The sequence below is a fragment of the Drosophila suzukii genome, chromosome 3 (genome assembly GCF_043229965.1).
Source record: "Drosophila suzukii chromosome 3, CBGP_Dsuzu_IsoJpt1.0, whole genome shotgun sequence".
In the NCBI taxonomy this organism is placed as follows: Eukaryota; Metazoa; Arthropoda; class Insecta; order Diptera; family Drosophilidae; genus Drosophila; species Drosophila suzukii.
Window position 1 is genome coordinate 74,800,762 of NC_092082.1, and position 21,606 is coordinate 74,822,367.

The window sequence follows — 21,606 nt, forward strand, 5'->3', positions numbered from 1 at the left end:
GTATAATTATCTGTTATACGATACATTTATGAGATTACCTATCTCTTTTGCAGAATTCCAGCTCCCCATGTGGTGGCTGCTCGAGCCTATCGACTGGCAGCCCGGAAACGAGCAGCCGCCTCCTCGGAGGCCTCAACGCCAATGTCCCGGGAGCACACCCTGCACGAGATGCCCCTGGCGGAGTCGGCCAGCTCGGGGTCCGGATCCGGCTCCGGCTCTGGATCGAGCACGACCTTCACACGACTGGCCAAATTGCTGCATCAATCAAGCGCCCTGGCAGGCAGGTCCAATCTGCAGCCACCGCCCTCGGCTGACAATGCGGTCCAGAGTCTGGGCAGAGGACTGGGCCTGGGACTCGGCGATGAGGCGCCACGTCGACTGTCCTGGGAGAGGTGCGTATACGTAATTTACAACGCAACAATCCCCCCTGGCCAACTACTCCTCCTCCTCCTCCTCCTCCATCAACACCACAACCACCGCTGTCTGCGCTGTCAACTTTCACCTTGACTGCTGACTGCTCTGGTGGCGAACTGGTGCAATTAGCTAATTTCATTTACGCCCTCGAGCTGGAAAGCTGATCTCGGTCGTGTGTCTCTGGGTCCGCCACCTAATGGCCGGCCATATGAGGATGGTGGAACTGATGGAGGGATGGTCAGATGGACGGATGGACTGGATGACAGGACAGCAGCTTGGTCTGCCTTCGAGTGCCGCATTTGTCTTCATTCGTTACGGTTCACGGCAGGCTAATGGAGACACATGCAGTCGCAAGATTAACACGCCCGGGGCATCACTAGCACCTTCCCTTCCCTTGGCCACGATGCTGGCTTAATTAACGTCACTCCCTCCGCACGATAAGTTGCACAAATCAAACCCAGCTGGCTGACTTGCAGGTGGTATTATGGGGGCTTAAGGGTAACTTTCACCCCGAAGGCAAAAGCAGCCTCAAGGGGAAACCAGTTAAGTTATAATCCCAACAAGACGTTTCAGTTACATTTTAGTTCATATGTTTCTAGTAATTTTCAATTACCTTCAATAGCCTTGGCTTAAAATAGTTTGAATCAGTACATTTGGGTGTAAAGTAACTATACGGAATGGGTTCTTCTAGAAGAATTAGGGCTGCATTTCGTATTTTTAAAAGGCATCATATACGGTAGTCCTCAGAACATATATGTTATATATAGTTCTATTTTGTAGATCAGCAACAAACGTTTTACTATTATTCTTCACAATTCATTAAGTCATTACTCTCAACGACTGTTTTTGCTTAATGTTTTGGGGCTGCTAAGCTAGACTTTGGAATTTTCATCATGAAAAAAATGAGTGACCTAATATCCGGCAACTACGAGTTTGCCAAATAAAAACAAACGGGAAGCAACGTAATTACAAAACAGCGAAGTCCGACTATAAAACACCACGCACTCAGTTAATGGTCATGATAAAAAAAAACAACAAGCTGATTTAAGATCATATATAAATTTAATCCTATTAGATTATGCCATAATCATTATGGTACTTTGTTAGAAAGAGATTTTCCGAAGTGTCCTTTTGTAGGGGGTTCATAAAATTCTGTGTGTCAAATCTATCATAAAATAAAAACTCCTTTAAGATTATGTCATGCCACTGAACACTTTTAGGGAACCAGCAAAGAAAATCCGGAATGAAAAGACAGTAGATTATAAGCTTTTAAGTTTAGCGGTTGTTCAGGCTTTAAGATGTTCAAGTCCGGAAGATATTTCGTATACGCATTTTTGGTGTGGAAACTGTATGGAGAAGTAAAATCGGAGGACCAGTTAAATCAATGTGGAGACCACTGCCTAACCACAATTCTTCCGTTGATTGAGCCCCACGCCAAGCTTATTAACCTGTGGTATGCGATGCTGGCCGAAATGAACGAAACACAAATCAGACTGGACGAAATTCTAAATGAAACCACAACTAGATTGGAAAATCTGGAGATTCAGCAGGCTGAGATGGAAAGTCATTTGAAAGGCATACATGAAAGCATTACTGGAATTAAAATGGCAACGGAAGAAAAGAAAGTGACTTGGACAAAAGTCATTCCACCTTATTTTGAGAAATTCGGTTCGAGATACTTTCGTATAGTTCAAGAAGAGAAAAATTGGACAGATGCTGCAAGCACCTGTCGTAAGATGGGTGGTTATCTAGCATCCTTCCAAAACCAAGAGGAATTTGACGCAATTAGTGCGAAATACAGGAATCAACCTTACTGGCTGGGCATAAACAATCGGGTATCGGATTTGTATCCCTGGCCTCCGGAAAAAAAGGAAAGTTTTTGAAATGGAGATCGGGACAACCGGTTCTTTACGCCGATAAAGATTACCGCTACGTTTATATGGCCGATGGCAAAATGAGCATTTATACACTTCTGGGCTCCTATTATTTCATTTGCCAGGCAGATGAAATTTAATTTATTTATAGAGTTTTGTGCTCTCATTTAAAAACCACTGAAATGTGATTAAAAAATAAAACCCACCATTATTAAAAAATAGATTTATTTTTGTATAAAACGGCGAAATTATGAGTAAATCAAATGTAATGCAAGTTATTTAATTGTGGTTTAATTTGTGTGCTGGTTAAACAACACTGAATAATTTAGAAGTGGGGTACATGTTAAATGGGTTTTCCTAATTTTAGCACACTTGCTAATTCCAAATTCACAAGCTTCAACGGGTTTTGTGGGCGAATCAAACTAGTCCTGATTAATTATGTAAGCACTTTTATCGACGTGGAGCCAAAGGGGAAACGCTGGGGCAACATCATTTATACGAGCCAGCCCAGACTGGCCAATATCACATGTCCCTGACGGGATTAAGCAATTTACGAGCGGCAGGACTACGCCTTGAACTCTCACTCTCCGCAGCACTTCACAATGGACCACTTGCCGTTGACCATGGTCAAGAGTGTAAAATCATTTTGGCAAACAAGCCGCAGGAGGTACAGAAGGTCCTTCCCCTTTCCCATTTCCCCCGAACACTGATTGCAACGCTTTTGTCCGCCCTTTCTACTTTCTGACAGCAGGACACTGGATATATGTACTGAATACACTGAGTTCTGGCGCAACAACGTCACTGTTTTATGTGTTTAAACTTTGATATTTTAAAATGCAAAAACCCCAAACCGAAACAAAAGGAGTCCGCTTTTTTTCGGGACGGGTTATGGCCATCGTTGTTGTTCGGTACTGTTCAGTTCTGTTCTGTTTGTATTACTTTACGTTGCTAAATTTAGAGCCAACGAGCTTGTACGCAAGTAAAACAACGTAAATGGCAAGAGTGGAAGCCAGCAATGCGCATAATAATAGCTGCAAAGCTTGGCCAAGATGGAGTGAGTGGCTACGGGGAGTGGGCCAAGAAACTCCCCAGTTGGGGTCTTAGTTGGGGTTTTTTCAGTCCTCACTGGCTTAATTGTGAATGCATTATTCATGAGCCAACAGCCAAAGACAAAGATGGAGGCGGTCCACCAGAACCTTCGGCATTTTAAGAAAGTGAACAAGGAAAAGTTAGGTAGTCGACCGGGGAGTATCTGATATTTTGGTTCTGAAAGAAAATTAAAAGTAAGAAAGACATGTTGGCAAATACAGAAGATAAATAACCTAAGGCATAATTTATTATGATGAAGGAACATATGTTTAAAAACCAACTCACTGATTTCAGTTGCAATGTTGACACTCAAAATTAATCCAAACAGAGGTTCCATTCAATAACCAATTTCCGGATGATTTATTCTCACACACATGCACAGTGATTGTAAAACAATACGTTGTCATTGGCAAAATACATTTGTTCGCTAATGGATATGGATTTCTGAAAGCCCACCGAAGCTTTAACAATGCATTCTGCTCTGATTGAATTAATACATCCGACAATACAAAATGAAAGGCTTTCATCTTTATTATGCACATCTGCAATTTGTCATTGGTATTCATGGTATTTCAAGCGTTTCATAGAAATCACTTAGGCATCAAGAGCTTAAAAGTAGGCAACGGTATTTTTACTTCGTTTATTGCATACTTTTGGGTACCTTTTTAAGAGGTTTTAAAACTCTAGTAATATCTATTAGGAATTTTTAGATGCAAATCAACAGAATATTTGCTACTTCTGAGGTGAAAACCTATTATACCCCTGCACTTTCTTATCAAGAGGTATCCGAAGACAGAGAGTACGCGATGCGGAGCCAATAAAATCGTGTCCTGCCACCGCGCAGCCAGTCTGATGTTGTGGATAAAGTTTTGTGCGTCTTGTCGCCGCTGCTCCTGCGGCAGGAGAAGCCACTAAACTAGCTGGGACAACAAGATGCCACTGGAAGTTCGAGTAAACGAACCATAACTGAAATTGCGCATACGTCATGTGCGCCATGCACACACACACACCGAGATGCGAAAACAAATACAATGACAAAACTCATTAGCTGGGTTTCGTGGGCGGCGGCAGGTTATGTAGTGTAAAATTTTATAAATTGCATGCGGCTCCGCGGAACAAAATAAATGCGGGGCAAAAAAAAAGTTTTGCTAAAAGCCCTGACGAAGTTGCCGACTTGTCAACATCAATTTGTGTGGCACGGCCGCCATTCTGTTGCTGATTTATTTTCTGTTTCACTTTGTGTCCTTTGAGCGGGGATCCGCATAAAAGGTCGGAAAATGCCAGTGGAAACCCCGCTCTGATGATGAGCGACAGACAACAACCAGAAATTTGCCAGATGTGCCCCTGAAAGAGTCGACGACTGGTTGGAGTTGGCCAACAGTCATTAGGCCTAATATGGGGCTCATTTGACCAGGCCAAAAGCACACACGCCCACATATCGATCCTGGGTTAACTAACTTCCCATGGCCCAATGCACTTTTCACTCACATCCAATTACTGAAAATGCGACACAAAGCCATGTCCCAGTCAATTGTTTTGAGGCTGCCAACCCACATCCGAATCCACAGTCAGAGAGTCCCTATTAAGAGCATTTTCCACACCAGGCTGACAGCACCTACGCCCTTCAGAAAGCTTAAAGGAGTTTTCCAAGGACATGACCGAAAATTTCACTTCAGCTTTGGAGAACCAAGTTCGAAATATTTAAGCAGGGAAGGATTGTGTGCGTGAATGTGTCACCTGTTCCTAGCACATTGCCTGGAAATCACTTGTGATGGGGCGGGGGGATTGTGTGAAAAGTGTAAATAGGGAGCCCAAATGACAGACAAACCTGGCATGGAAAGGCACTCACCTGGGAGAATGGCACACAAATGTACAGGGAGAAAAATTGGGACCTAAGACGTCTATAACAGAACTCACAATATACAAAATTATCATCATCATCATAAAACTTAAAAAATCATAAGTACCTAAACCTCTAAGAATTATAGTGAATACTTTTAAAAGCTATGATCTTCAATGGTATCTGTACATTTAAATTTCTGTATAGATGTTTCAGGAAATGTTTCTTGTTTTCCGTGTGTTCATATCTCATCATTCAGGTCGCTTGTTTCACCTGGTGAACATGTATTTACGACCCTAGCAAGTCAAATGCTTGACTGTTTTGTTGATTTTTCGATATGCTATCTCGATGGCAAAGGAAAACACAGGCCAAGTTTGTTTGGCCCAACTCCTGACTTATTGCCACCAGTTGGCATTTGGTTAAAGTGCTTCGCATGTATGCATAACTTAATAACAATCATTACTATCGACGGCTCCTAGATGCCTTATCCAGAGCTACACTTTGAGGTTTGTCGGCAAACACGCTACCATCTTAGGGAGGTTTAGACTTAGAGAGCCGAGCACTCGGGGCATATGGTCGCCTGTCATTTCTCATCTGCATCGCAGGCCGCCGACGATGAGGTTGACAACTAGCAAGGGCAACATGCCACAGCGGCAAGTCAAGTCAAGTAGAGCTAACTAGGGTCTACTTTGCCGCCTGTCGCCTGCCGTGAAATGTGTCTGTGGCTTGGGGGTTTCTTATATTTCTTTCCACCCCGAAACCAACCCCAAACCGACACATACCCAAGACCTAAAATACCCCAGCTATCAGCCATCAACGACGATGACGAGTACAAGTTTTTGCAGCACAGTTTACTATGGGATTTGCACTTGGAATAATAGAAGTATTAAAGCATGAAATGAATTACCATGACTTCATATCATATTTAATATCGGTTCACATTGAGTGTCATATATGTTTTTATGCCATTATTTATAAAAGAAAATGTATATTATCAATAAATATGTTCGTTAATATCCCAATTTTTGAGTCCTTTTATGATGTAAAGCTTAAGAGCTAACTTACGCACTTTTTAGACCTATCAGAACCAAAAACCATATATGATTTTTCTTAAGATTCAAAGGTTCTTTAAAATTGTTATAAAGTCGTACAAGAAGTTCCTCGAATTTTCCGCAGTATAACAGGGTAAGTGACTGCTTGATGTGCAAAGGGTTTTCTTTTTGGGCTGTGGCAGCACTTCGTTTGTTGCTTAAAAGCTTCGTAATTTGATTGAATTTGCGTTGATTAAGCGTATTTAGCTGTTGGCAAATTATGAATGTGTTTAATTGCAAACTCACTTAATTGTCTCGTGGGTAGTAGAACCCAAGCGAAAGACGAAGATCGGAAAGAGCTTCTCTGGGTTTATTATGGTTTCGGATTAACAGAATTAGCCTGTGTACAAATGCATCTACGTATGTACAAGGCGACTTCTTATGTCCCCTAATACCACCCCCCCATTCCAATCCCTATTTGACTTTACGAGGGCGTTGAGACTGCCGACAGCCTTTGCGGTTTTAATTGAAAACGTTGCGCATACGACATGTTGGCACAGACACACATCCGAAACTCGCAATTAATATATGAGCTTTCATTGGAGGACAAATTGGTTACCAGTCACTGGCATAGAGAAAGTTCAGCCCCAAGGTTGGGTCGTGCTTAATGCGGTCGAGATCCCCAACTTGACTCTGATTATGCAAATGCTCTTAATGAGAAAAGAGTGCCGGCAGAGGCAACTCAATTTGTGTGCGGCCTGCAAATTAATTCAGCAAAATATGATGCAGCAAAAGGAAAACAAAGTTCGCAACTAAAGTTCGATGTGCAGTCAAATCATGAAGTGCCCAGCCTGTCCAACGCGTTTCCCAGGCAGATGGCAAATTAATCCATTACTAGGCCGCCAAGTGGACCGTAAATTGTAGTTTACGCTGACCCATCAGAGCCACATCACTCACCTCGATTCGCAGGCCATAAACTTGGCCAGTCATGGGCAAAAGCGTGCCAGCCAAACGGAAGAAAAGTGCGGAAAAAACGCAGAAAAGTGTTTGACTTGAATGAAGAAATACGCTCGACCAGCTATGAACATGCGTCAACTTTGTCAGCATTACCCACAGCAACACATTAGCACCAGCTGGAGGCGCACTCGAAAAAATAATCTAACGAGAAACAAAATAAATACAATTTTATACAATTTCAATAACCTATAAATAGATTTTATAGGGATAACTCTGGTACCATCCCATAATCTTTGGTTTCGCAATGTTTTCTAAAACAACTAAATAATAAATCATATAACCACTCTTTTTTTTAGCATTTTCTAAGTTTGTAGAATTTGAACAATAATAATACTTAAAACGTCCCATTAACTATATATTTATTTCTAAAACTTCATTTTAAAAACTAATCTATTTATTGCTATAAAATTCTTAAACATAACCTCAACCTTAAGAAGATATAATCTAATTTACGGCCCTTTAAGACCAAATGACATTTGGTTAATGCCTTATGGAACTAGCATGCTATTTGAATCACAAGTTATGTCATGATTAACTATAAAAATGTACCAAGAGTTTGACTTTTCTCTAGGTTACGATGGTTTTTTAAGAAAAAACCAGTTAGTTATTCAAAAATTCAGAAAGTATTCATAGGCCTTTACGATGATGATTAAAATTCGATATTTTTTAAAATAGTGCAGTATCCATTGACTTAGTTAAGTTTTTTTTTAATAAGTTAATTTTTTTTAGCAAGTATTTTTGCGTGTACCTGCACAGCAGTGGCGACACTTGTACCGCTGCCCCGGCGAGCGGGCGGCTTTCTCCTCCCGGCCTGGCCATAAAAAACGGTCACATTATGGCAAACTAGGCCGGCCAGTGACCGCAGCGGCACTTAATGGTCTGCGGGCAGCTCATTAAAATGTCAGACAGCGTGAAGTAATTACGATACTCTGCAAGTTTGCACTTGTTAGAGGGATACCCATCGGCGTGCCCACCCCCGCAGGAATCCCCACCAGAATCCATTGAGTTGCTCATCGTGTTTCATGACTTTGGTTTATGTGTTTCCTTTTTTTCCCTTTCCTTCTTTGTTGCAGGCGCAAGGACAGCAGTGCTCTTCAACGCTCGGCCAGCATCGACTCCTTTGCCGAGATTGTGTTTAGTGAGTCGCCACGCCCCTCGCTGGCCGTCACGGGACCAGGTGGCACCTCCTCCTCCGGCGGCCCCTCGCCATTCAGCAAACGTCCTTCGGCCAGCAGCCTGTACTCCACCTCGACGCCCAGCTCCTTTGGTTCGCAGGCGCAGGCCCAGCTGAATGTCAATTACGGTGACTCGCCAGCCGGATCCGGATCGGCGGGTGGACCGGGCTCGGGTCACCATGGAGCTTCTGGTGGCGGCAACGGGGGCAGCAGTGCCTGCAGCAGCCGGCGGGAAAGCATGCTCAGCCCCTCCTCCACGCGCCGCTCCAAGCTGACCAGAATCATAAACGGTGAGTGCGGAAAATCGGATGCGGAATCCACAATATCTACTTTGTTGCTAGGCGATGCGTGCCATATCGTTGGTTAGAGTTGGGAGCTATCTTTTGGTATTAGCTTATAGCCCTTTACCCTTACAAACTCGTTTAATCTCCACCAATAACTCAACATATTTACACTTAACATACATTCAACTTAAACAAAGGTTTTATATTAATCAATACTCAAATATTTATTACTTACCTTCATTTTAATTAAAACGGGTAACATTTGAAGGGAAAACTCCCTATACCTTAAGTGCTAAGACCCATAATGACCCATAAAATTTGTAGGCACTCTAATTAATAACCACAGTTATGATCAATAATACAAAACATGTTTAATAATGACTTATAATGAATATATTGCGCAGTAATGAGATATAGGGATTGGATATATATATAGATGCCTTTGTTTTTTGTGATATACTTATCAAGGTATGAGAAATAAGCCCATATAAAGTGACGATTCGTCTATAATAATCATGTACGTTACATAAAAGAGGATTCCCCTCCATAGATAAAGTAATATCCATTAAAATAACACTGAGAAATCGTGATTGCTATAATATACTATAGGAATTGACTATAATAATGTACCTTACCCATCACTGTCGAGTTGGGAAGTGAACTTCCTGACCAGATGGGGAAATGGAAGTGGTCGGAAAGAGCTCATCGTTCTAGTCATCGGTGGCTTATTTATTTCGCTGCAGCCGGCTGATTGAAATTCAAATGCGCACTTGAGTTTTCCGGATGGAAAGCCGGGCAGGCGCGGTATTAAATCGATTGCCACTTGGGCCAAGTGCTCGAAGCTCAAAGTCTAAGGGATTGGAAATCAGAGAGAGAGGCGTATAAATCAGAAAATCAATTTAATGCAACGAACTTGAGAATCTGCACAAACTTTTGTTTAAGGTGAAACACTTAGCATAGCCGTCGATCAAAACTAACTTTTAAGGCCTTAAAACACCCAACAACATCTAAAGGTGAAAACTTGTGCTTCGGTGCTTCGTGGTTCAATCGGCTGGAATAGTTACTAGAGTAAAACCAAAAGTTGTTGAAAACGCTCAAGCGGCTTCCTTTTAACAAAACTTCATGACCAAACTTTTGCTGGAAATCCACTTCAAAGCCTATCAGAGTGGAAGGGAAGAGAGAAGAACCGGAACAAGTCTACGATTAAGACAAATCACAGTAAACTGTGAAGATTATTATTACATTTAGAAAAATGGTTAGGATTTCACTATTTTTTAATAAGATTTATATAGAAGTTCTAATAGAAAATGTAATATAAATTTTAAAGCCATTGTATTTTGAATAATATTTTTATATTTTCAGTTTAAAAATTGCTCATTTTAATGGTATAATTTTTTCTGTGTAATTATATATGGAGACTTCTCTGAGAAAATGCTTGTGATAAATAAATTAATAAAGCCGGGCTTCCTCTTCCAGCCTCCTCGCTACGATAGCGCAAAAACCGACTTTCTGAGAGAGTGATCTATTCTCTCCCACTCACTATCTGTCCCCCTTTATCGCTGCCCCCAGCAGAGGAGCTTCCAAGTTGCAACGCCAAAGAGAGTGACGAACTTTCAGTGTTGGCAACTTGTCTTTAATCCCGCAGACTTCATTTATTTTTATATAAAAATTAAAAAGTGATTTAGAAATTAGCTTGAACATTTTTAAAAATGTTTAAGTTTCTTAAACTATTAAAAAATTCAGTGTTCTTTTAGAAGTATACAAAATCTTTGGTGATGTCATAGTGGCTTTTTTATGTTAGAAGTTCAATCTTTAAATGTGATCAAAACGAATATATTACAATCCATTTTTTAGACATTAAAAAATAGCTACACTAGCTAGCTTTTTAATACCTTGCCACTAGAAATAGCCTTTTCTTGGCAACACTGCGACTAACTGTGAAGCGCTGACCATTGGCGGCCAACGCCAACGCTAGCGTCGACGCCGACTGCGACTGCGACGCCAACGCCGACAGACAACAACGGTAGTTCCCCACGATGGCGATCGCAGGCGCAACAACTAACTTCGTTTCTCTCAGCGTTTTCATTCAACGATCGTCTTTTGAGCGGAGAGCGCACTACGCGTCGGCGTCGCGTATAAGAAATCCCCATTCGATCGTTAGTGTTTTGAAAAGCCAAGCGCTCCAATTGGTGAATTCGCATCCACTGGATGGATTATCTACTATTTCCTTGAAAGTGCTGAATAAGATCCCGAAATAGTGGCAAATTTTGTGAAAATTGCGCAAATGAAAAAACGCGTCTCTTGGCGTTTTGTTTCTGCTTCGCTTGCTGCGCCTGCGTGTGTGTGAGTGTACGTATACGCTGCTACCTGTTTGAGCCTGCCCTGTGTGAGTGTGCGACAGAGAGGGAGAGAGAGAGAAAGATCACCATGTTGGTGTTACCTGCTCGAAAAAAAAGAGAGAGCCAAAAAGAGAGTGTGTGTGCGTGCCGCTGCTTAAGAAGTGTCAAAAAACTAAAGGCGTCGCTTTCGTTTAAAAAAGTAACGTAAAACCGAAAACAGCATTTAAAAAACACAGTAAATAGCCTCAAGGCAAAGAGAAATTTGTGATGTGTGTTTATTTGCAATGTTAATTAAATATTACGTGCCAGTAAAAACTGCAATTTGCTGGAAGACAGTTGGGCTCTAACGGTAATTGGATTGCATGTCCAACTTTTGTGGGAGCCGCAACAACAATTGCTCCGGCGTAAGAAAGAGAGGGGGCAGCGAAAGTGAACTTTTGCTTTTGCGCCAGAGAGGGACGGGAAGAGAGAGGAGGGTGAGAGTAATTTACTCACGTGTCTATCAAACTGTCTCCCTGTTGATGCGTCTTCTTCTTCACTGCACGCGCCCCCTCCCCCCTCTTTTTTGATGCAACATAATTATGTACACAGGAAGAAATTTGACTGCTTGTATCGATCAATTTGGTGACAAAATCATATATCACAATTTAAATTGGAAAAGTTACAACTCCTAGCTCGATAATAATAAACACAAAAATGCAACAAAAACAAATAACAATTCAATGTTAATTAATTTGTTAAGACTTGGTGAATAAAAAACTACAATGCTATGTTGCCAAATGTAGAATACTTGTCTAAAATGGTAAACTCAACAACTTCATCAGCTTTTCTTTCTGTGTGCGCTACTCTCTCGCTCACACTCACACAGCCGCAAGAAACTGCAACTGTAAAAAGCTTTTCGCAAGCCGACTGATCTTTGTTGTTGTCTCATTTGTTGTGTTGTTTTCACAGTCGACGTTTTCATTAAAGTGGTTTGTGCTGCAATTTTAAATACGCTCCGCGCACAATGAACAGGTAAGCTCACGCACACGTACATACTTCACCTTTAGCACACACACACACACAACCCAAGAAGACACACACTTTTACACAAAGGCAGCCTCTTACTTTGTTGTTGTTTTCCGAGGGTGGGTGATGGGGGGAGGGGTGAAAATATGCAACGACATGAAAAACTTGAACTATTGCAAAATTTTTGCGTTGTCTTGGCTTTTGTTAACCAAGGTTTATTCACACCGCAGGAAAGTCAAAGTTGTCGGCGTCTGAAAAGGAAAATGTTTCATCTGTTAGTCGGAAAAACCCGCCACCGTAAAAATAAAATCTCTTTTCAGCTAAGTTTTTCCTCGTTTTCCACTGCTTTTCCCAATGCACGTTGTGCCTTGCGGTTTGTTTACGAACTGCAGTTTCTGCCGTTGACAGCTGCAATTTTGGCTCAACACGCAATTTTCCTAGTCCTACCAAGTTCCCATTTTCCACCCACTTTGCAGCCAATTCAAGCTGAAGTTCACGCTGACCATTAATATTTCAACGGTTGTTTTTAGCCGTTGTTTCTATCTCGGTTCGTTTGGCAAAACAAACCCGTAAAGACCCAAACGTTTCCGCCCATAAAGTTCAACAGACGTATGCGCCTCTTATATTTTGGTTTTTCGTTTACCCATAAAATAATAAAAAATAGTGTACAACGAAAGTTAGTGGCTTTTAAGCATGAAAAATACGTTTTTCTGGGTTCTTTGCACAGAGGAAAATGTTTATAATATATAAAATCAATTAATGATTATTAAAATTCTATGATCTAATAATTACTAAAATGTATGTGTTACATAAAAATTATTTATTGAGAAATTTAAGCCCTATAGCCAAAAAAGTACAAGTGGGGATAGCATTTTTCCATAGTGTAGTTAAGTTCTGAGAACCACCGTCACCTGAAAGAGGATTTTTGAGGGTTTGGGAAGGTGTACCGACCCGAAGCACTTAAGAACGCCCCTCAGGCCAAAGTTTGTGTTTGCGTTTTCTATTCTATTTTATTTTGAGTTGTGCACTTATTAAAAAGTTTTAAATGTTTGATTAAAAAAGAATTCATCGCAAAATTTGTTGTGGCACATTGCTGGCAACTTTTACCAATTCCTTAAGTTTGTTTACTTTTGGCCTTCCCCTGCTTGTACGTATTCCTCAACCCATCTTATAGTTATCGCATTTGTTGGTTTTGGCAGCTCAAAAACTTGCGCGGCTCATGGCTGAAAAGCAAACATAAGCAACAGAACAACAAGCCCAGGCGAAGATATCAGTTGTCGTCGATGTGTATTGTATAATATGTCTGCAGATAAGGTTTAGACTCCAAGCAAACCCCGTAGGTGTGTTCCCAATGATTAAGGTAGAATGTGTGATCCGAAGCGCTGGACATTGTTGGCCTTTTTCTAAAGTAAGGGAATAGCGTGACTTGTGTGGTAACGAAATTTGAATAAGAACGGCTTTTATAGCGCTCGATTTCAACGAACAAAAGGAAGCTCTGTGAGCTGCCTAATTCGTCGTATAACAAGTCTCAATTTTCAAGCAGTTATGCATTTAGCAGTTTTCTACGGCTTTCATTCAATGCCTTCATTATAGCACCGGATCCAGAACGACCCCGCCCACGCCTGACTCATTTAGTTCCAAGAAACGCTAATTTATTGAATCTCTGCTTCTCTGCTTCTGTAATAGGAGCAACTCTTTAAAGGCCTTCGCATCGATTTTCGAATTTCGAATAACGCGACCAACGAGTCATGCAAATTGTTAAGCTAAAATGGTCTTCAGTCAGCTCAGTCCCCCCATGAATAACCCGACTGACCTTAGTAGCTTCTCCAGTTACCTAAAGCTATGTCTATAGCTATTCCCCCGTTCCATTTTCTATGATCGGAGTGGGGCTGTTCTCATGGAAATCGCTTTACAAAGCAGATAAGCAAAGTGAAATCAATCAAAAGACTTTTATATCAAACAATATAAATGAAATGCTTGCCGTTGACGTTGTAGCTGTGATTCCGAACATATCTTCGACGGCTGAATTGAAGTTGCGTTTGTCACGTTTGTCAAAGAACGCAATGAGCACGTAGAACCCACACGGCGAGGCCCAATCCGAATCCCAATTCCAAAACACGGCACCCGGGCGGATATCCAGCGTTCGTAGATACAGATACACATAAGAGAATGCAAATGAATGGCTGTGGGCTATGGGATATGGGCGGTACATATGTCAAATGCTTTCTAGCTGCCGCAGAGAAAAACTTGTGCGACTTTTGAACTTAATGCCCTCAAAGGTCACACGAACAGGCAGTGGGGCACGCAATTGTGGTGGTGAGTGACCCAAATGTGTGGCCGGAGCTCGGAGCTGTCTTTCAGGGCAAACTTGGTTTTCTAAGGAAATTGGTACAAAGAGAACAATTCTAGGAAGTTCAAAGGAAAGGCAATGTTAATTTTTATCAGGAAGGTAATGAAAGATTTTCAAAAACATGTTAATAACTTACAAAACTAGGAGAAAAAGCATCTTCTGTTAGAAAAATGTATAGTTTTCACTTCTAGGGTAATGTTTTTTTATTTTTAGATATTACAAGTAACAAAAGAGCAAGCTTAAAGGGCACCCCTTTTTACTCACGAACAACCTTCAAACATGTTAAAATAAATACTGTGTTAAGCCACAATAGACTAAGGGACTTATAGAATTAGTGAGATAAAAGTTCGTTGTTGATTTCGAAACTTTTTCCTGTGTGCGTATTTAAACCATGCTAATAGTGCACTCCCTACCCCGAACTGGGGTCTCATATCCCGCATAAACTTTTCAATTTGCGGGCCAGAAGTCTAAAATCCAAAAAAAATATCAAAAGCAAAAACCCAGATCCTTTTATGCACGACAGATTTGCGCCTTGACCCTGCTCAGGAAGAAAAAAAAACAGAAATCCCACAAAAAAAACCAGTCAGCGGCAAAAACTTTGTGCAAATCGCGCTAGATTTACATAATTTTAAATGCTGGCTTATTGGTTTGTGTTTGTTTCCACAGCGGATCAGGCGGAAGATGGCAAGGGAAAATGGGGCAGGCCAGGCCAGGAAGTTGGTCGAGTCCGAGTGACCCGGTCGAAACGTTTATTGCCATTTTGGCCTGGACTTTTTCTGTTGGCTTTTTGGCCGAGAGTGTGGGTTTTTTTTCTTTTCGCCAGTTTTTTTTTTGTGTCTGTGATAGCGACGAGGGTCCAATTTGCATATCTGATTAATATGAATACATTAGTTTCGTGATTTGGCACAGTAAACCAATAGAATTAAATGCGTTTGCTGATTGCAGAGACAAAGGTCAAGTTAAAGCTCCGATTCCCGACTCCCGCCTGCCGCCGGAATGCCTTGGGGTTACTTAAATTCAATTAGCGTTTCCGCTGAACTCCTCATAATGCGATTTGCACTCGAAATCAGCGACATATAAAATATGCTTTTTGTTTGCGCCTGTCAGAGTTCTCCGCCTTTTTATCCATTTCCATCGGGAGACTCCAGACCGAGCAGACTTTATAACTCGGAGAACGAGCAGCTTTTATTGAGGAAGCGACAAATTTATTTAAATTAAGTCGAAAATGCTTGGATGCTCGCTTGCTTGGATGCCTGGATGCTTGGCAACTTGTCTGCCGCTCATAAGTTTGCTAAATGTGTGGTAGATTTGACAATTATGACAGCGCAGAATGTAAGATTAATTCTGCATAATTTAGGGGGGGGTTTTCCGAACGGGGAGAAGTCGTGCCAGTAAACCCCATTATCGGGACTCCCTGGTCGTCTCTATTAAGTGGATTATGTTATTCTGTGTACCCAGGGGGATTTTGGGGATTTGGATGACCTCTATCCCGTCCTCCCATATCATCTCACTCCTCCAAATCTGTCGTCGAGAGAGCCTTTGCTGTGATTTATGTTGGGCAATTTTGTGCGGCGTAGCTTCATAAATTTTATTATCCTGCAATTGCAAAACCGAGTGCCCAAAGCATTCACCCTGCCTCGAGCTCCATCTTCTGAGTGTTTTTTTTTGGCTACTGTCACTCTCTTTTTTCAAGTTTATGGGTCAGCAAATTGTATTTATTGCCTACCCTCAATTGGCTGTTTAGTTTGATTTCAGCGGGAAGGAAAAAGCCAAACTCTCTGATAATATCAGCTAAAAAGCCCTAAGCTAATCCACTTCGTCAAAAAGGATATTGTCAATCATAATATTGGGATTTTTATTGGCGATAAAACTTAAAATACATGTTCATTGCAATATTTTGTTTTAATTTTTACCTAAAGCATTTTGGCAAACTGGAAATCATTTAATTTCTGAACAAAGCTGCAGCAAAAATATATTCCTTAAATGTAATGACATGTTGTCTTACATACTATAACAAGTATTTAGTCATCAAAACACTCATTTGAGTTTAAAACAAAGAAATGAATGTGAAAATTATCAGCACCCACAACCCACTTATTTGAATGATGAACGAAATATGATTAGAATTCTTTTGAATAAATATACTCCAAGAATCATCTTTTAAAGACAGAGGCATAAATAACAAAGAAAACCTCCAAAATTCCAAAGGTATTAGTTTCCATTTCGTCGGTGAATCAATTGTTGATATGTTTACTAAGCCAGAGTTTAATCTAAACCTAAATCTGAAACCGGCCTGACTCACCGCAACGCCCTTCGTCACTGACCTCGCGCAAACGTTTAATTACTAATAGACGATTTCCGAGACCCACTAATTCCCAGCATTTCCGAGGAGCTAAGTGGCTGTTGACAGGTGGACCAAAACCGGCGTGCGACACTCATCCACATGGGACAATGTCTAAAATTAGCAAACAAATGGAAGTCAAATAGAAAAACACACACGTAAATAAAAGCAATTTGAAAAATGAAACCAGTTTCGGTTCGATTGGGGGCACACTCTCTCAGAGTCTCGCAGACTTATTTCAATTTCGTTTTCGGGGTTCCAATTAGTTTTTCCATTTTACTGCCCTGGAGCATTTGGTGAGTCTAATCAGGGACTGACTTTCGACGACGACGACTCCTAGACGCGACATAAATTTCATTTATTCCATTTGTCTTCATTGCCCGGGGCGACAACGACACCTATAGCAGCCGACGACAGACTTCGATAAATCAGGGCCAGGAATCGAAGGCAGCAGCCGCAGGAGCTGCTGCATTTGTCCTCCAAGGACCCCGGCTGATTTGTTTTTGCTTTACGGTGCCTGAAATACCCGATAATTGATTTTACAACATCCGCTCTCACCCTCAAGCGGGTAGAACAAAAGCATCCTTGTGAATTTTTCGGAACCGCGACAGCTTAGGCGAGTTTAAAGGCAGGTATATGCAAATGCGGTCCCGTCTAAAATTAAACCAAAAGCGCGAAGCCCAGTAAACAGGGATCAAGTAGATTGATATTTCCTGAAAATAACCTTTAAAGGGTAGGTAGCGCGCTGGAAATTCTGAGAGGGAGAGAAAGAAAATAATATGAGAGCTCAAAAAAAGAGAACAGCTACCCACAGACCCTCTATAAAGGAAGTATTTTAAAATACAGCTGAGGGAACAACAATAGTTCAAGGACTTTTATAGTACATTTTTTTAAGTGACCCCTAAACATTGTAGTTAGTTTACTTGATTTTCTTTCTGTAGTAAAACGCAATAGCTGTGAGTCAAATCAATAATGTATGTGATCAATTTTGTTTTTATCTAATCTACTCTAATCGGATTTTTTGGAAATACTTACTTGGTGATAACAGAGTTAGCAAAATAGTATTGTAATGTTTTTACGAGACTTAAAAAGTACTATAATGATTTAAGAATGAATGATATAAGTTAGTTGACTTATAAATTTCTGGATAAATACAATTCAATGCTAGAGGTCTGAACTCGACTGTACGGTGAGAGATCAGGAGAGATAAATATAAACAGGGAGAGTCTGCGATCCAGAGAGCCTGTGAGCAGGGTATTTGCTTCTGAATCACGTCCCGAAACTGCTCTCAGTTCGAGTTTGAACCACGGGACGCGAACAACGGAAATCCTGGCATAAAACCCATAACAGATCGAAAAACGGAAAAACTTCCCATATGAAGGACATGCCTTCCCACAGAAACTAATTCAGGGAAAATATCATAATAAAAAGCGGAAAAAGCAAAGATAAAGTGAACCAGTTCGCGTGACCAATGGAGCGTCGCAAGGCTCTCAGTTCGTATGCCAAGCTGAAGGATCAGCAGGAGGCGGCGGCTGTGGCAGCAGATATAGTGACGCCGCAGAAGGACACTGAGAGCGGCGACTCGCTGCCCGCCCTGCGCCGCTCTCACTCCGTCCGCTCCTCCCTACGCCGGCTAAAAAACAAGCTACACAGTCCCGCCCTGCCGCTGCAGTCGCCCTTCAAGCTGCGCACCCAGCTGCACATGCGCAGCCGAAGCTCGCGAGGATCGGCACTTTTGGACAAGAGCAAGGCAGTCAAGGCACTGCGAATGCTAGGCGATCTGGATGCGGTGGCCGTTCTGACCACTAAGGTGAAGGGAAAGAACGAATTTGTGCCACTGAAAAAGGAGATGCACTCTGATTCCTGTGACCTCGGCGAGCTGGGCATAGAACGGCTCATGTCCTCATTGCCAGTGGGAGCAACCCTGCCTCGGAAGGCCTGCAAATTGCTACAGATCCCCGAGAGCTACTGCCGGCGGACAGATCGGGCGCCAAAAGCCACACTGGACTCGGATCTAGAGAAGACCTTGAGTGGTGAGGAATCCAGTTCCGTGCTGGCGGATATCACTCGACATGCCCAGCAGGGCATCTATGGAACTACGCGCATGCGCACAGCCACCATTCGGAAGCCGATGCCCTACCTGAACAGTCGTAGGTGTCCTTATAATCCTTGGAATTACTCAGAAGTGTGGTCGAAATGCAAATTATGGTTCCCGTTTTAAAGTATTTTGTGCATGGGAAAACTTATTAAGGAGAAATTTGATTATGTGTTTGATATTAGTGTAAAATCAGCCATATTCGGATTTGTTTTTGGCATTCTATCAACACAGGTAGCTGAAATACGTTTGTGACAAAAAGTCTTTCTACTTCAGAAAACATCCGAGCAATATTCGTCAAAGAAATCAAATCCACAAATCCACGCTTAAACAAGGAAGAACGCTATAGTCGAGTACCTCGACTATCAGATACCCGTTACTCAAAGGGAAATGGAGATATGCAAGCAGCAAAGCGAGATTAAAATGCGCCACCTACCGGCGGTAGACAGATTTAAGCGTTATGGGCGTTAGAGTGGGCGTGGAAAATTTATTTTTGGATCAATCGATAGGTATGAACGACACCAATACATTTCAGTTAAAATTTCTTATCCAGCATGCAAATTGTGGGCGTCACAGGTTTTCGCGGTTTGTGGGCGTTTAAGTGGGCGTGGCAAACTTTTTTTTAGGTCAATCGATAGTTATTGTTGAGAACAATACATTTCAGTTAAAATTTTCTATCTAGCATTAAAACTGTAGGAGTTACAGTTTTGGGCGGTTTGTGGGCGTTAGAGTGGGCGTGGCAGTCTACTGAAACAAACTTGCGCTGCGTAAGAAGCTCAGGAATCTGTACGCCAAATCTCAATAGCCTAGCTCTCATAGTTTCCGAGATCTCAGCGTTCATCCGGACAGACAGACGGACAGACGGACAGACGGACAGACGGTCAGACGGACAGACGGACAGACGGACAGACGGACAGACGGACATGGCTAGATCGACTCGGCTAGTGATCCTGATCAAGAATATATATACTTTATGGGGTCGGAAACGCTTCCTTCTGCCTGTTACATACTTTCCGACGAATCTAGTATACCCTTTTACTCTACGAGTAACGGGTATAAAAATGGGTTTGAATGGAATGTTGATTTCCTTTTACCAAAGCCGCTCTTCTACCTGATATGTTTGTAGGTGCCCCTTTAAATCCTTTGAAAACATTAAAGTGGTGATAAAGCAGTTATTTCCTGTGGAGACCGAGTGAGATAAAAGTGTTTTTATAATACTATAAAAAACGGTTTTGAAAGAGTTTATGAAGCGCAACAAAAGACATGATGTTAGTATCACCAAAAGAAAATATGCAAGTGAAACCGTTTAAAGTGCGTTGTATGCAAACTTTACTCGTACACTTCCTTCTAGCCAATAAATGCCACATTTGGTGCCAACTTGGCAAGCGACTTACAAAGTGATTCAGTGGGAGTTTATGTATATCTAAGTTATGTTTTGATGTCTTTGTTTGTGTTTTTCCCGAACTCTTTATTGCACATCCATCAAGTTTTGATTTGCTATTTTTACTGCCCCATCAAGTAGGTCAATGAACTATTCCAAATGGTGTGTGTCACACACCAGGGAAAGGCAGCTGTGGGTCTATCTCAAGGGTAGGGTTTCCCAGGCCCGATATCTTCGTGCTTTATCATTACATCACAAAGCGATTTTTCTTAGTGACTCGTTTGCATTTGTCTTTGCCATGCATACCCATTTGTTTACCACCATCAGCGAAACCCGTAAAACGGGTGGGGGATACGAGATGAGGATGAATATTCATTTCACAAGAGTGTGCATAAACACGTAGATACGGGGTATATAGAGTATAGGCTGCACACATGTGAAGACAGTAAAAACTGGCTTAATCCATGGCCAAATCGGGTCGTTAATGTTGTGTGCTCTTGCAGATGCTACCACAGCGATAGCACCAAAGTCCCCAATATGCCGCAGAAGCTCCCGATGAGCAGTTGTCTGCGTTCTCCGGCGGTCTTCGTCCGTCAGAAATCGTTTCACACGCTCAACGAGCTGACCAGGTTCTGTCAATTGAAAGTCTCCCCACATCGGGGAGGTGCCACCACCACGACTTCATCACCGACATCATCATCATCGCCAGCAGCGGTGCAACAGCAACGTCGCCACAGCCACTATGCCATCGATGGTAAGAGATCGGTAGTTCTCTGGCTGCCCTTAACCCGTATATATACTATATATACACATAGAGGAGAAGCCCCCATGAGGGGTAATTAAAAAACAGAGCCACACCATATCATCATAAATGCTCGCTCACTCAACAACCCACATATGTATCCGCTATAAGACAGCGAATTAAAGTCAATTGGAGGAAAATTGGTGGGTGGCTGGCTTCGTTGACTGGTGGGTGGGTGGTTGGGTGGGTTTTCGTTAATTCGGATTCGGGTCCAGGTGGGTTGGCTGCTTCACGAAGACCTCACTTAACACACTCCACACACGCTCTAAAACAAAACTCACATACTTGGCTTGCGCATAATTAATTTAATTGGCTTTGGTCATCGGCAAAACTGCAACGGCATTTCCAAACTGCATCGAATAATAGCCGCGATGAATAGAGGGGAGAATGGCATTAATGTTAAATATTTTATTAATTGCAAGCAGAATCGACAATTATTGTAATTAAATTACATTTTCACTCACACACAACGTGGTGCTCCTGGTCATTTGCCATTGTAAATATTTGCATACACACATCTGCGTTTAATTTCTATTTATCCCTTTATTTGCTTTTCATTTTTGCAT

General features: G+C 41.8%; 1 protein-coding gene across 5 annotated transcripts in view; it reads left to right on the plus strand.

Annotated features, from left to right (window-relative positions):
• Nucleotides 1–21,606, plus strand: part of wake (wide awake) — a 51,279-nt gene that overhangs the window by 22,533 nt on the left and 7,140 nt on the right. The window contains exons 1-3 of one of the 5 annotated variants that reach the window (XM_065866955.2): nt 10,821–11,073; nt 12,015–12,077; nt 20,742–20,992. In XM_065866955.2, the coding sequence (XP_065723027.2) occupies nt 12,070–12,077; nt 20,742–20,992 (259 nt within the window). In that variant the 5' untranslated portion in view covers nt 10,821–11,073; nt 12,015–12,069. Of the gene's footprint in view, nt 1–53; nt 393–8,338; nt 8,731–10,820; nt 11,074–12,014; nt 12,078–18,218; nt 18,913–20,741; nt 20,993–21,606 lie in introns of those variants that run through there. The other 4 variants (XM_036817029.3, XM_065866956.2, XM_065866957.2 and 1 more) reach the window with 4 other exon arrangements.